Source organism: Nothobranchius furzeri, chromosome 12, assembly GCF_043380555.1.
Source record: "Nothobranchius furzeri strain GRZ-AD chromosome 12, NfurGRZ-RIMD1, whole genome shotgun sequence".
Classification (NCBI taxonomy): domain Eukaryota; kingdom Metazoa; phylum Chordata; class Actinopteri; order Cyprinodontiformes; family Nothobranchiidae; genus Nothobranchius; species Nothobranchius furzeri.
Genome location: NC_091752.1, coordinates 19,257,281 through 19,272,301, shown reverse-complemented (window position 1 = coordinate 19,272,301; position 15,021 = coordinate 19,257,281). Strand labels below are relative to the sequence as shown.

Genomic DNA, 15,021 nt, shown 5'->3' with positions numbered 1-15,021 from the left:
TTTTGAAAAAAACGGAAATTATTCCGCTGAAGTCACTCTTCCGGGAGACGTCCTGGTGGAAACTTGACGGTGGACGATCTCCGATCTCAAATTGTCCTTAAATTACAGACAGTACTTTTATTTATCCCGTCTTCGCCTTCGGAGCGAACGTGTGAGTTGTGCTTTTGACTAAATTCTGTCCATTTTGACGAGACGCCGCGCCTCTAATCTCTTCAGGTCGGAAAGCTACATTTCCGCTCTGAAACTTGCTGGGTGAGCTACCGTGAGCAGTTTATCCTCAATCCTAAGATTAAGATTAAGACTAAATTCTCCGAATTCTCGGACACCCTTCGTCTCAGTGTGTTGACACTGTGGGCGAGCTATTGTGGAAGATATTTCCATTACATAGGCGACAGCCGAATCTTACCGGAATGCTCGTAGGCACCTACCGTAGCTAACTTGCTAGGTAAACGCTGTAAATCGGGTTATGGCCGTAGCGCGTTACTGCATCCAGATTGCGTACGCTTTAAAGTCCGTTTTAGCAGCGGAGCGAGATGCCTGCTAGTTAATCGGGCAACTTTAAGTCTGGTCGCTACAGACGAAAAGCTAGACCTAGCCGGAGAGCTAAGCTAGCCAGCCACAGTTGGACAAAACGGGAACGCGTCCCATTAAATTGTCAAACCATTTCTGACACAGTAAGTCTGTGTCCTCACAAAACCCGCATTGGCGGTGATTCTTGTAAATCACTACGGTGTGTAGAATCTACATTTTGCTACGTTTGTCCGTCTGATACCAACACGGCAACGTAGGTTTTATTATTTTTTTATTTTTATTTTGGACCGCTGTACGGGTCGGCTTTCACAGCCTCCGTTGCTCGGATCCATGCCTTTTTCTTCCATCTTGTGAAGTTGTGTACATTCATTTCTCTATCAACAGCTCCTTGTTTTACCCTGTGTCATAAAGTTAAGTTACGCTACGGACAGTCCTTGATTGTGAGATGAATTAAGGAATTTGCTCGGAGTTTTACGTCGACTCAGAAGGTAAAAACGCGAGTTGCTCTGAACTTAAGGAGGGATGGACGAGACACGACAAAATCTTTCTTGTACTGTTACACCTGGTGTAAGGTTCTCTGACGTTCTGCTTCCAGAACATGCCAAGACGCAGGAGACTGTTTGCCGGCCGGGCCGCACTGGTCCCGCCGCCCGCCCGAACGGGCCCGCATTGGTCGGGTGCCGCCGGTCGGGCACGGTGGGGACTAGTGGCAGCGGTTCGGTGCCAGCTGCTCTGGGTCGGAGGTGGTTCTGGTCTGCACTTCATGACGTGAATTCAAACAACATGCTGTTTACAGTCATAACGCTTTTTCTTTGCCTTTATTTCTTCCAGGGGGTCAAAAACCCACCATCAATATCAAGGTTTGAAATAAACAACACTTTCTCTGCTACTTTTAAGCTGAATAAATCTCTTGAGCCTATGGTTAACCTATCTGACAAACAGGTTGTGCTTAACCCTTTGGTTCCTGATGCTTTTTCTCTGTCATCCATGTTAAAGGCTGACCATCTCTCCAGCATGGGTGTGAAATCTTCAGGCTGTGATCCACTGCTTCAGCCAGGGGTCTGCTTTACTCGTCAGTCCGCCTCATGCACAAGCCAGCTTCTTTATCGGGGCGTGATGGAAACGTCAGCCACCGTGAAACACTCGTGGTCTCCGGACGGAGCCACCTTCCCATTTGCAGGGTTTGTGCCCGGACATCATGACCTTTATGTGAATGACCGTGTCACTTTTCAGTTTGTGACCTCTGCTAATACGGTGGACAATTCTTTTCTCCTTTCACAGGGGTGTGACTCTGTCTCTGGCCTCTGTGTTCTATTTCCTGTGATTTCTCTTACAGGTGACCACGACGGCGCAGGAAAACCTGCGGTTTCCAGCAGTCCAGTGGTCAGTGCCGATGTTGAGGAAGCCTCAGTGGTTGCTGCGCACACCTCTCTCACGGGCTCGGGAAGGCCACCCGGCCCGGGAGGTGTAGGTGGGTGCAGTGATGCCCGGCTCGGGGCACCGCCTGACAAAAGGGGGGTGCTGAGTGGCACTGAGTTTACCGTTGCAGACTTCAACCTGTTCGGGGGCAGGCCTCGTCCGAGCGGGCGGGTCATTGCAGGAATCGACCCTGACCTTCCACCAATTCAGCTGACAACATTGACCTCCGACCCGGAGTTAGGTGCTGCACCTTCTACGGGGCGGAGTTCTAGTCAGTCTGTAACTACTCTGGTTAAACCGGGTTTTTCTGATTCTGTGTGGGAACCTCCATCATTCTTGGGAATAAAGTATTCTTGGCTTCAGTTTTCAGGGCAGAACATGTTCCTTTCGATAGTGTCATGTCTGTATCTGATTCTAAACATGGCTAGGTTTGCTTTGACACCCGTGACACAACCATCCTTGGATCTCTCCTTTTCAGAACCTCCAAGTTCAACACCTCCAGGTCTTTGGACATCTTCACACCTGCTATTTCAGCACGATTCAGGTGACGCTGTGCATCTTCTTGGCAGTAGGGCTTTTAAGAGCTTAAGAACTGTTCTTTGTTATGCTTCTCCTGTCTCACAGACACGGCATAAGTTTGAGAAACAAAAGGGGGGTGGGGAGCCTCCTCCTGCTTTGCGAGCATCATTTTCGCATTTCCAGTTCACTACTATTTCTGATCACAACAAAGTCGCCTCCGTAAAGCTGCAACCCAACTTTGAGCAGGTAAAATCAGGTTCTGATCTAACAATTATACCATCAGCTTCACTCGAGTTCCGAACGGAACCCTCAGGTAAATTCAAACAAGTTTCCCTGTGGGTTCGTAACACAAGATACAAACAGTTTGATAACCAAATCGCTTATGAGCCTGCTCCCACAGATACGTCCAAACTCGTGTCTCTGTGGGTCCGCAATACCAGATTCAAAACGCTTACTGAACGACTCTATTCTGACCAACTCTGTTCTGACCGGATTCTTTTCCATTAACTGGTGGACCGTTACAAATTCTCTCGTTTGTGGGGTGAATTTTTAACAAATGTGATATCCTTTGAATTTTTTTCAGGTTACCTGCCTCCAGCCAGGACACCTGTTACTCACATTTTTAGGGATTACTAACCTACTGATTTACATTTTTAGAATTGATTTACATCTCTATCTTTTTATTAGTGCTTTGTGTAGCATGATTATATTTGATTACAAATTTTATTTTATTTTGTTACTATTTCCCTTAAAGGGCCACAAGCCAATTTGCCCTTCATTTTCATGATTATTTCTTTTATATATATGCCTTTACTTAGTGCAGCCTGCTGAGTTTCACATATCAGTTAGGATTTACTTTCTTTTATTTGTGTTTTCTCTGCATCACGTTTTTACCTGACATGTAGAGCAGGGTGCAGAACATTTCTTCTTTAGATAATTCACAAAAGACATCCACATTTTCCCAGAGGCACCCATAGATAGGTTTTGATTGATTTCTTTGATTTGCATCAAATGCTATCTATCGTGTGGGCTGTCTCACTTTGTCTCCTTCTTCGAGCTCGTATGGACTACATCCCATCAGAGGGGTCGTCTTCACCATCCTTCAGCTGGTTTCCTGTCGCATGGGGCTACGGTCATGGTTCGAGATGGGTCGAGGTCGTCACTGGACTTCACTTGGATTACGCCTGAGGAATACGTCACCTGCCCAGCTCCGTGTGACACACGAGCTGCTTATCCTTTGAATACCTTTGCATTATTGCTGATGAAATTAACTGCTATTGGCATAGCTCTGCTTTCAAGATTCCCTAAGTGGATTACTTTACAATGATTGCAACAGTTTTGGCCTTAATCATCTGATCAGGATATACTCCCTTCTACACGAGACCTGTGGAGACGCTTCATCGTTCCTGCCTTCATCTGGGATGTCTACCTTCACGAGTACATCACGTTATTGAGGTTGTGACGTCAGGTGGCCTCTGCTTGACCACCATGTCGTCACAAAAGGGGGGATCTGTAACGTGAGGAAATATGGGTTTTCTGTCACAAAGGTGGTGTTGGACTCAGCTGGGTCAAAGCTGGGTCATTGAGAACTTTCACCCACAGATTAAGACCTGAACGCCAGCGAGTCTGGGAGGAAACCATAACATCTGCCACCTGCGGTACCAGAAGAAGGAGTTCTCATGGACAAGTAGTCATAACAAGTCAAAACATAAAGTTTAAACTTCCTTTTCTTGTTTTGAATGTTAAAAGTTTAATCATCAATTTGCTCATTATAAATGTGTTTTAATCAAATGAATGACTATTATGCTTTGGGGTAATTATAAGAGATTTAATGAATCCATAAATAGATAATGTTGAGAGTGTTTGTTGCTGACCTTCACACACACTCAAGCACACACCCACACACAGATTCTCACAGTTAAACTCCAAAACACATTTGCTGACGCACACGTTTGCTTTGAGAAGAGAAAGGTTTTTGGTAAGTTTCAGTCTTATGATTTGAGTTTGTGTTTGACTACGAAAGAGAGAGGACCTGAGAGCCAAAGGGGGGGCAGAGCCGGTTGGCTCGTTCTTCCCCCCTTTTACGCTGTTCCTGTCAGCCAGACAGAATAGCTGAATCGCGACTTCTAACGCAGACTCATTACCGAGTCTTTTGATTTCTGAGTGAATTAACTTAAGAAAGCGCATCGACAAAACGCTTTACCATCAACGTGTACCGACGGCAACTCTGGACCGGTTCCATTCGACACCTACGTCTCTCCTGTCAGCCGCCGGTGTCATCTGGATGAACCACAAAATCCTCCACGGCCCGGATCCGAAAGAGGGTCCACAAGAGTTCGGTGAGACAGAGCACGGTGTTTAGCGTTTGATGCAGTTCTCTGATAAGACCTAAGTTTATCCAAACCATCACTTCACTCAGACACCTGTTTCTTCCTGAAGCAAAATCAGATGCACACACGCATTCATCTCACCTCATGTTCAATTCTCACGACACTTTGCACACACACGCATCCATAACCACATCCTATTACTCTCAATCTTCATTCACCAACAGAAGGTCTATTTGAGCAAGAACAGCATATGAACTGTTGAAGATTGTCCCACAATTGCCAATGTTGATTGTTATTTCCTGTTTGTCAATTTCAAAATCATTAGTTTAATTTGAAGAATTAAAACCTTTAATTGTCAAACTGGTTTCCTCATTGAACTGAAACACAGACACACAGATATTATCGTCAGTTTATCGATGAAAACAACCTTTGAGTCTTCTTAACAATATAACTGAGTAAAGACAGTTTCTTATTACAATATGGCTGAGCCAGCAAAATTTCTTTACAATGGTGACGTTAAACAAAGCCCACTAGCCGACATTGAATAGATTCCTCCAAGACTGTTGGAACAAAAAAAGTGATGGTATGGTGTGGCATATGGGGTACAAAGATAGTGGGGCCATTCTTCATCAATGGACACCTCAATGCCACTGGATATTTGCTACCCTGCTTCTTTTCAGCTCAACAGAAGAATGAAGAATGGACTCTCTCCTTTTAATCAATCAAATAACTCTATTTTAATAAAGCTAATCCAACCAAGTGTTAGTCAATAAATAAGATGTGACCAATCTGTGAAATCAAAATATAAATTACTTTATTACAATCCTATGGAATATAATAAGTAATATGACTTTAAATGTTCCAATAGGACTGATCTCACATAGCGTTGAAAGACATGACACATTACTTTCACTGATGCAATCAGAATCTGCCAGATCTGACGGAGGTTTTGGTGGTGTTTGGTAAATCTGTCAACTTTTCATTCGACCATAAACCAAAACATCCAAAGTATAAAACTATGCCCACGTCATCTTTAACCCCAGTTCAAAGCGTTCTAGAGAAGTTGTCGGAGTGGCCAATCCGTAACTTTCCTCTTCAGCCGAAAGATCCAACGACAAGCTGGATAAAATCTGTTGCTGTTCCAACTGCTGCAATGGTTCCTTTCAGAATAAAAGCTGAATCATCAAGACCCAGGTTTGGGTCTCACCAGACGCCAACAAAATCGTCGTGACTCGGAAGTATCTCACAGACTGGTCTGGTCGGCAACCGCTGCTTCTCCTACCGGCTTCGATTCCAGAAAAGGTCAAGCTGGACCTCGACATTCCTGATCTAACGGGGACATCCGCTAAGGGTATGTAGGCCGGCGAAATGGCGTCGAATGTGTTTATGAATTTCCTAATCAAAGCTTAACGCGAAGACATCACCTTCAGTTCCCATGAGAACTAGTTGCTTCTTCGGATTTGCTGGTTCTGAGCAACATTACACCTCACACCATTCTCCGTCTCATTCACCTTAGTTACACCATACATTTAGTGTTTAAAGTTACTCTAGTTGAATTTGTTTGAATAAATCTTTAAACTTTTAAACTCGACTCTCTCTCTCCTCTGTTGTCTCTGAGTGAATATGAAGCTGCTATCTAATCCCTGCATTAAAAAGTTCCAATCTTCTGGTTTAAAATAACCTCACAGATCCATAAGGTTGATTTCATATTTCCTATGGAATCCTACGTCTTATGGCTTATTAAATAACATGTAATTTAAATCATTACAAAAGAATAAAGTTACATTCAAACCAAGCACACCATTGTTTTTCTTGTGAAATTCCCAATAAATTTGATGTGTCACATGACTCTTTTCCTATTGATAAAACAAAAGTTGGATCCAAGATGGCCAACTTCAAAATGGCCACCATGGTCACCATCCATCTTGAAAAGTTTGCCCCCTCACATATATTAATGTGCCACAAACAGGAGGTTAATATCGCCAATCATTCCCATTTTATTAAGGTGTAGCTACATAAATGACCCACCATGTACATTATTTGGATTATTTCTTGTTATTTCAGCTGTTTTCTCCAGTGTTTTTCTCCCCAGAAGAAGCTACACTGGCATTCATCTGAGCTGTGATAACATCTTAGAGAGGGCCATTGGCTGGCACACTGCTACAAACCACTAAACATTCTCCCGCTCTTGATGTTATCCTTTTACTTTCTTTAACATAGAATGTGCTACTACTAGTTCACCTGCTGAATTAATTACAAATTCACTCAGATAAAGACAATAAGTTTATTTTGTTAAGAAATAAAATCTCTACTGAGAAATTGCAGCCATAAAAACACTACTTTGTTAAATTGTGTGTGTGTGTGTGTGCGCACGTGTGCCCTGTTTTCTGAAACCTCCCGTGAGTCGCGGCAGATGGCTGCTCATACTGAGCCAGGTTCTATTAAAGGTTTTTCCTGTTGAAGGGGAGTTTTCCTCTCCACTGTTGCTACATGCTTGCTTGCTAGAGGCAGCAGTAGCTCAGGAGGTGGAGCAGGTTGTCCAGTAATCCAAAGGTTGTAGGTTTGATCCCAGCTCCAGCCAGAGAGTGCTGGTGATGTGTCCTTGGGCAAAACACTTATGGTGCTAACACATTAGCGTTGGTAAGTTCGGGGTTTGGTGGGGTTGGATGGCGTGAGCTTGGTCTGGTAGTGGTGATGTAGTGTTCACATATAAATCTGAAGGACTTCTCAGGATTGCGGAAATCTCCCAGCCCATGGGCGGCGTTTAATACGCATGGAAAAGTCCGCAGTGTCCTCCATAATAAGATAAACGAAGGCGGGCATGAGCTGTGTTGCTTTTGGAGAGTCTGAACCACATTATTTTATTATTTTGTTGTGTGTGTTCTCATAATCTTGTGCTCCACTGCTGTGGGCCACACACACACACACACACACACACACACACACACACACACACGCACACACGCACACACACACACACACACACACACACACACACACACACACACACACAGACACACAGCTTTCTCCTCTGAGCAGTTCCACTGAGCAGCTGTATGTCGGCTTGCTGAGGTGAGCTCTAATGCAGAGGACACGCACGCACGCACGCACGCACGCACGCACGCACGCACACACACACACACACACACACACACACACACACACACACACACACACACACACTCTGCTTTCTCCTCTGAGCAGCTGTATGTCGGCTTGCTGAGGTGAGCTCTAATGCAGAGGACACGCACGCACGCACACACACACACACACACACACACACACACACACACTGCTTTCTCCTCTGAGCAGCTGTATGTCGGCTTGCTGAGGTGAGCTCTAATGCAGAGGACACGCACGCACGCACACACACACACACACACACACACACACACACACACACACACACTGCTTTCTCCTCTGAGCAGCTGTATGTCGTCTTGCTGAGGTGAGCTCTAATGCAGAGGACACACACACACACACATACACACACACACAGAGCTCTCTCTCTTCTCCCTTTGCCACTGATCGGCAGCTCTGTGCTACAGAAGAGAAGTTGAAAATAAATTGCGCATGCGGAAAACCCCCACCGACTGATTCTACTTGCCATTCGGAGGCGGTATGAGTAATTTCAGCCAGCCAATCAGTCCGTAGTGTCACCTCGATCCCAGTCGGACTGCTGGGGAGGTGGTCTGAAAGAAGAAGAAGAAGAAGAAGAAGAAGAAGAAAAAAAAAGAGTCCCCTCGGACTGGAAAACTCATATCTGACCCAGGTGTGAAACCAAATTCTGGTTCCGGTGAAGCGCCGTGAGACGACTCTGATTTGGCTCTATATAAATAAGCTGAATTGAACTGAATTGTGATCTTGTTAGAGCCGACAGCAGTTCGATAACCCCCGACCTCCCCCAGGCACCTTTGCAAACATTTGCCCGGTGCCTAAGAAGGGTGACGTCTGTTAAGTCTTTTGAAACATCCCGCCATAGAAATGCACACAAAGATGATGCTTGAAGTAAAATCCATATAAGAACGAGGAATAAAGAGCGAGAGAGCTTTTCTTAAGGGATCAAACAACACGGTTCTTTTTCTCCCTACAGTTAAACCGAAAACACGTTGCCCTCTGCAGAAAACTGTGAATTTCACTAACAGCTTTTAGAGAACACTCTTGCCACACTTTTCAAAACAGCAGTGCACCAAGTTCACTTTTATTTTATATATCAAACTTCCTGACACACTGACTAAAATAAAGAAAAAAAAGAATGTGTCAAAAGTCATAGATTTTCTCATGAAATAGGGTGCTCTGCAGTCATGTCTGAATAAATTAGAATCTTTTAGGAAACATTTCCTGACATCTCTGCATTTCTACTTCATTCTTTATACAGCAGCTTCATACTGGATGTTCAACGATTCACCATCATGCTACAGGCAAAACCCACTTAGAAACAAAGAAGTTCATCCAGAGGAGCAAAATACACACCAGCTACTTGGTTCATAGCAAAACCAGTATAAGACAAATGGAAACTATATAAAAGATTTAATGAGTGTATCAGAGACAAGACATTTAAACTGACTGTGCACAGAGGCACGGTGATTTAACGTGCACTGTGAAATGTAAAGTGTTCAAACATTTTTGTATTCGCTCACTAATTAGACTCCAGGTCAACTTGTCCCTCTCCTAAATTCTACCTGAGGGTTTGTGCCGGACATTTCTATCATTTCTTTCACATGCACACGTTTGACACACTGTCATGGAGCACTCACCCCTCCCCTCGGTTATCTTCACTGGTTCCGCATCCACCAGGAATGGAATCCCACATTGCCAAAGGAAAGGAGATAGCACTAAACACCAGTTCCTGTTTTCCACGACTTCAGATGGTGTTTTTCTTTTTGGGACTCTGGTTTGTCCTAAAGTTAAAGTGGTAGCAGCTGGCTGTTTCCACCTTTCCTGGGATCCACTGATTTCCCTCTTATTCATTTTCTTTTTCCCTTTCCTTATATTTTTTAATCACATTTTTTATTTGTTCTCATTTTTAAGATATATTTTAAATTTTTGTTCTTGTGAAGCACCTCATCATTTTTATCTTGAGAGGCTCTATATAAAAGATTATTTTCTTCCTTTCTTTGTCCTACTCTGATATTATTGAGCTACAAATCTCTCATACAAGTGGTGTGCATAATGGGTAGAGGGCCCAGGGAAGTATGGAAGTACGGCAGTTTGGTGAAATCATCTGGATGGTTCAATAGTTGCTTTTGTTCCAAAATATATAATCGGCAAAAATGCAAGATAACCATTTAAATTTTTTTTTAAATCTTCACAACATATTCATAGCTAAACTATGTTACAACTAGTGTTGCAGGGTTTAACCGGTTTGACTATTAACGTCGGTTAACACCCCCCCCCCCCCCCAAAAGATGTCTCCAACGCCACCAATAAAAAACAAAAAGACAATAGCGCGACCCGCACGGACAAAGACAAAAGTGAAACTGAACCAGTGACAGCAACCATCAGGAATGCTCCATTTCCACCTAGGAAGTGGTTGGTCTCCTGTGTGGGATTTTTTCTAATATATCTAAAATATTCCCACACACCAAACTAGCTTAAATGCTACCTCAACCTGCACTGAAATAATGCCTGGTCTGTAAACACCAAGCTAACTGTAGAAGAGGATGGGAGGAATTAAGAGGGATTCATCTTTCGTGTACTGGAGCGTTCAACCTTGCGCTACATCAGAATAGTGTTACAGCCTGTTGAACCATTACAAACACCAAATTCCTGTTGGTTTTAGATGTTTCCTTGCTTGAACACTGCAATTTTGATTAAAATGAAGGGTTAGCAGCTCCTGCATAACCTGATGAAGACTGAGGGGATAAGTCAGCAGTTAGTCATGTGTGTCTGAGCAGGAACATATCAAAAACATTACTTGTCCGTCAGCGTTACAAGTCTATTTGTATGCACGTTCGTGATAATTGGCGTTGTTTTCAGCTACTTCCTGAAGGGGAGGGGAAGAAGGAAGGGAACCATTGACATTTAAATTTCACAATCTTCTCGTCTCCTTGATAACAGACCTCAGACTATTTAGAGGTTTACAGGTAGAGCACACCTGTATGTACAATGCAACATGTACAATATGACAAAAATGTCCCTCTAAATAAGTTCCAAGTCTGACATGATACTTTTAATACAAAATACAACTCAAGTGAAACCTGATGAGTGCTCACAGTCTCAATTCTGTGTTCATGAGTCCTAAACGTAGAGACTCGCAGGGTGCTGCCACCTGCGTCCACCAAATTACCACTACCTGCTCAAACAGAGGCACACATTAGCATTAGAACCCCAGCAAGAAGCTCACAGCCAGGGAGCAAAGGATCCAGGTGCAAGTCACTTCAAGCTGCACCACACTGATCATGAGCACATCGGTACCTCTGCACGCTGACAACATGGGGAGAGACTGTGTAGCTGTAGACATATTTAATCTTTTAATTCAGAGCTGGTGTCATGTGGCATTTCATAACTGTCTGATTGTACAGGTGTTCACATTTTCAGCTATTTTTCTGGTGCTCTCTGTTATTAAGATGCATGCACATGCACACTTCTTGGAAAAAATTTCCACCTGCTGGATTTAGAGGAAATTTTGTGAAATCTGTCTGTAGCCAAGTTCCGTAAACGACAAGGTAATCAAACATCACACATCTGGAACAGAAGAAACAAAAACAAAGAGGCCAAGTCCTTTAGAAGCTGTAGTTTCACAATCGACTCACCTTAATTATTATCACGCAACACCCAGCTCCACAAGCCTTTATCTACTTAGTTTCAATATTGATATTTCCTCATAACTGGAATGAAAAGGAAACCGTGAAACGGGGACGGCGCTAAAATAACCTGAACTTGTGATAAAAATCCTCATTCATCCTATTATGATGTGGAAGCGCAATCCAGGGAAACCAACACAGTGAGCAGAGCTCTGTGAACTCCCAGTGACCTCCGCACAATGTGTGGTTCAAAAGTATACTGCAATAACGCATATTCATCACACAGATAATTGCATGGCTCACACTGTCGCACATGACAAGCCAATGTGAACACTCGCTTTTAATTGGTATTCCTAAAGCTATTCACATTCCAATATTCATGGTGCCCTTTCTCATTTCCTGTTTAATAAATGCAACTGTTAATTGATAGTGTCATAACACAATGAAGAAGACATTTAGAGTGGCTATTTCCTAGATTACTAAAGGTGAAAGAGCATCATGTGAAGTTAATGCATACTTAAAAAGACGGGAAGATTTGCTGGTAAGTGGGGACTGATGGCAGCCTGATTAGCTGGACTAGTGGAGATAAAAAGATAAAAGAAGGACAGACCTTTGTGTCTGCAGAGCTCTACTGAGCAATGAAAACATTCATAAAGAAAATGGTCCCAAAAGAACACCCGTAACTAAGTTTTAATTTGAAGTTAACCAAGAAGTATCAGTGAAGTTTCGACAAACATGTTAAAGCAGTCCTAGGGTTTAAAGCCACATTTATCTTGATGTATAGGAAGCCTAGTGTGTATCTAATGTAGCATAGCAAACGCCTGTGGTGTCGATGACCTGCTTTCCTTTCTAAAATAGTAATGTTGAAAAGGCCCCAGAGAAACATGCCATATGTTTAGACACACCACCTTAAATCTGCATGTCCCGACCAACTTCAACGTGGGCAAATATAAACATTGCTCACAGAAATGCTAACAACAGAACAAATCAAGGCTAGCCCGAGCTACTGCTAATGCTAGCCCTAGATGCTGCCAACTCTATACTGAGGTAAATGTGTAAAACAACGTTTATGAATGGCTAAAGTTTTGTTATTGCTTGTTGCAAATCAATAAATTGGTTTTGTCCTCACGGACGCCCAGGTACTTAGACCCGCTCCCCTGTACTTTAGACCCGGTTGTAATGATTATATGTTATGAAGCTGCCAATATTTTTCAACAACTGGGAATCATTTAAAGGGACATTATGGAAGTTTGACAGCCAAAACATGTATAGAAATAATATATTTCTTCTTCATACATTCTCCTGCAATGCCCTGGTCCTGTAGAATGAGCCCTGGCATCTTTACTGTGATTGCCTGTTTTTCTGTAAAATCACAGAAAAAGAGAGATGCTCGGGTCGAGCAGGCTGCTTCATGCGCGTTCACGCTCAGGCATAGCCCGTAGCATTTGCTATCCGTAGCTTTAGCAGCAGAGAGAGAGGTAGTGCCAACTCAGCGACTTTGTCGCTGTTCATAACGCCTAGTGATGAACCTAGCTACATTTCTGAGGACCCTTAGCTACTTTCTTCTAGATATTTCCTGCAAATTAGCAACAAAATAGCCATTTTCACTCTGAACCATTCTTTGAACGTTGTTTCAGCTGTCATCAAGGATATAAATGTTACAGATAAACAAGACATCACTGGTGCTATAGCTCCCCCAGTAAGACAGCGAACTCCTGTGTGGAAGACCCGAGTTCAACTCTGGATGAGAACATAATTGATTAAGAGTTTCTTTTTTACATTAATGGTATATTTTTTACAGTAAGATGCCCAAATTTTTATTTGAGACTTGCAGAACGGCATTGAATTCACAGATAAAAAAGATGTGGGTTCAACTTTCATTTGGGAACAATTTTTCAAGTAAGGGAAGGGAATGATCTGAGCATGCAGGAGGACTGACCCATCATAAACCTTTGTCGGCTGTGCTGAAGAGAAAGGTACAGAACCAAATTATTTAATTAATTAGCTGCGCGTTCTCCTGTCCTCTGTCCTTCGGGCCACACACACGCACGCACACACACATGGGACTGTTTCAGCTGTTATTTTCATTAAGGAGTGTGCACGTACAGCATGCGCGCCTCGTGCACGAGCAGACTATTGAAACTGCCGTTACCTTTTTGGCCCGAGGGGGCAATCGCGAGCATAAAAATTCAAAACTCCGTAAAGTCCCTTTAATGAATTTTCAACATTTTGATGAATAATTCCAGAGATTAATGGTAAAAACTACACATTGTCACTTTAAGTTAGTAGAAAAATCAGATGTGTTCACTTCTTTTTATAGACAACATAAATCAAAACTGTAAAACAAACCATTGGCTTCAGAACAAGCCACAGATGTTCACAGTGCTCTGATGTCAACATTTAAGAAACAGCGGAAGACTTACTATTTGACCAATATCTTTGTGGGCAACTGATTATATTAGTTGGCATCCTTTTCCCTTTTTTTCTTAGGTTTTGGTGTTTTAAAAATTTCTTTGAACTTAACAAGTTTGTTATGAATGTTTTTATTAGTTTTCTGCTTTTGTTTATTTTATGCCATGCTCAGCACCTTGGATGCCTTTTGGTCACTGATGAAGCAATTCAAATAAAGGATGATGATCATGATGATCAACTAATCTTACAGCTGAAATCACGATTTGCTCAACTTTAAAAGCCAATTGTATTTACTTTTGTTTGCCTGGGTTATCATGTTTCTACAATCTAACAATGGCACTTATATGATAAAGTTAGTTTTCATTGTTTTTGAAAAAAGGGGACACATTTAAGAACGTCAAGCAAAGTTCAAATCTTAAGACAGAAACTATCCTATTATTTCCTCTGGGTGGTTGTTAACTTTATGTAGCGATGAAAAGGATGCATGCAACAGTTTTTAATGTTGTTACAACGCTATTAAAATACTCTAAAACACTAAAAGTGAGGCGTAAAAGCAGAATAGTGAATTGAAAAATGTTTTACAGCTTCATATGATAATTCATAGATTTATGTACAATGGTATAGAGATTTAAAGTGCAATAATAAATAAGTTGGATAATGTTTTGATGACAACTCCTTTAGATTGTTGTTGTAGTTTAAGCTTCTTAAATAAAGATGTTGGGTTATTATAAACACATGAAAACCAGGGTGTTTTTAGTTTAGCGTTAATAAACACAACAGGGACTAAAAATCAAAATGTAAAAAAAATTGAAAAAAATCTGTGGATACATGGTTGACAGTAATAATTTGCACAAACAGACCAGCAAAAGTTACTTGCAGTGTGAAGGACACTTCATAACCTGTATGGATTTTTTTCTTTTGAAAAAAAAAAAATGCTATGGAGACAAAAATCAATAGAAAGAAACATGGTTTGCTTTTGACATATAGCATTTAGATCCAGCTAAGATACACAAAAATATTCATATTTAGAGCAGTTTCTTCAGTCCGTTAAGTTAGGTTTTTTT

The 15,021-nt window shown here is 42.2% G+C and overlaps 2 protein-coding genes across 2 annotated transcripts in view; one reads left to right on the top strand and one right to left on the bottom strand.

Annotated features, from left to right (window-relative positions):
- The window catches only part of eys (eyes shut homolog), a 370,767-nt gene that overhangs the window by 52,896 nt on the left and 302,850 nt on the right, over nucleotides 1–15,021 (bottom strand). The window lies entirely within an intron of this gene.
- Nucleotides 301–3,729, top strand: LOC129166773 (uncharacterized). The gene is made up of 3 exons (XM_070541940.1): nucleotides 301–1,712; nucleotides 2,429–2,494; nucleotides 2,575–3,729. Exons 1-3 carry the CDS (start codon nucleotides 1,054–1,056, stop codon nucleotides 2,690–2,692), a joined length of 843 nt encoding a protein of 280 aa, XP_070398041.1. The 5' UTR covers nucleotides 301–1,053; the 3' UTR covers nucleotides 2,693–3,729.

What these genes read in the sequence shown, in the direction of transcription:
- LOC129166773 (XM_070541940.1), top strand. Translation starts at nt 1,054, where the DNA reads ATGGACGAGACACGACAAAATCTTTCTTGTACTGTTACACCTGGTGTA. An exon ending in GCCACCTTCCCATTTGCAGG is followed by an intron (nt 1,713 to 2,428) that starts GTTTGTGCCCGG and finishes TCTCCTTTTCAG; the next exon opens with AACCTCCAAGTTCAACACCT. An exon ending in GCTATTTCAGCACGATTCAG is followed by an intron (nt 2,495 to 2,574) that starts GTGACGCTGTGC and finishes CCTGTCTCACAG; the next exon opens with ACACGGCATAAGTTTGAGAA.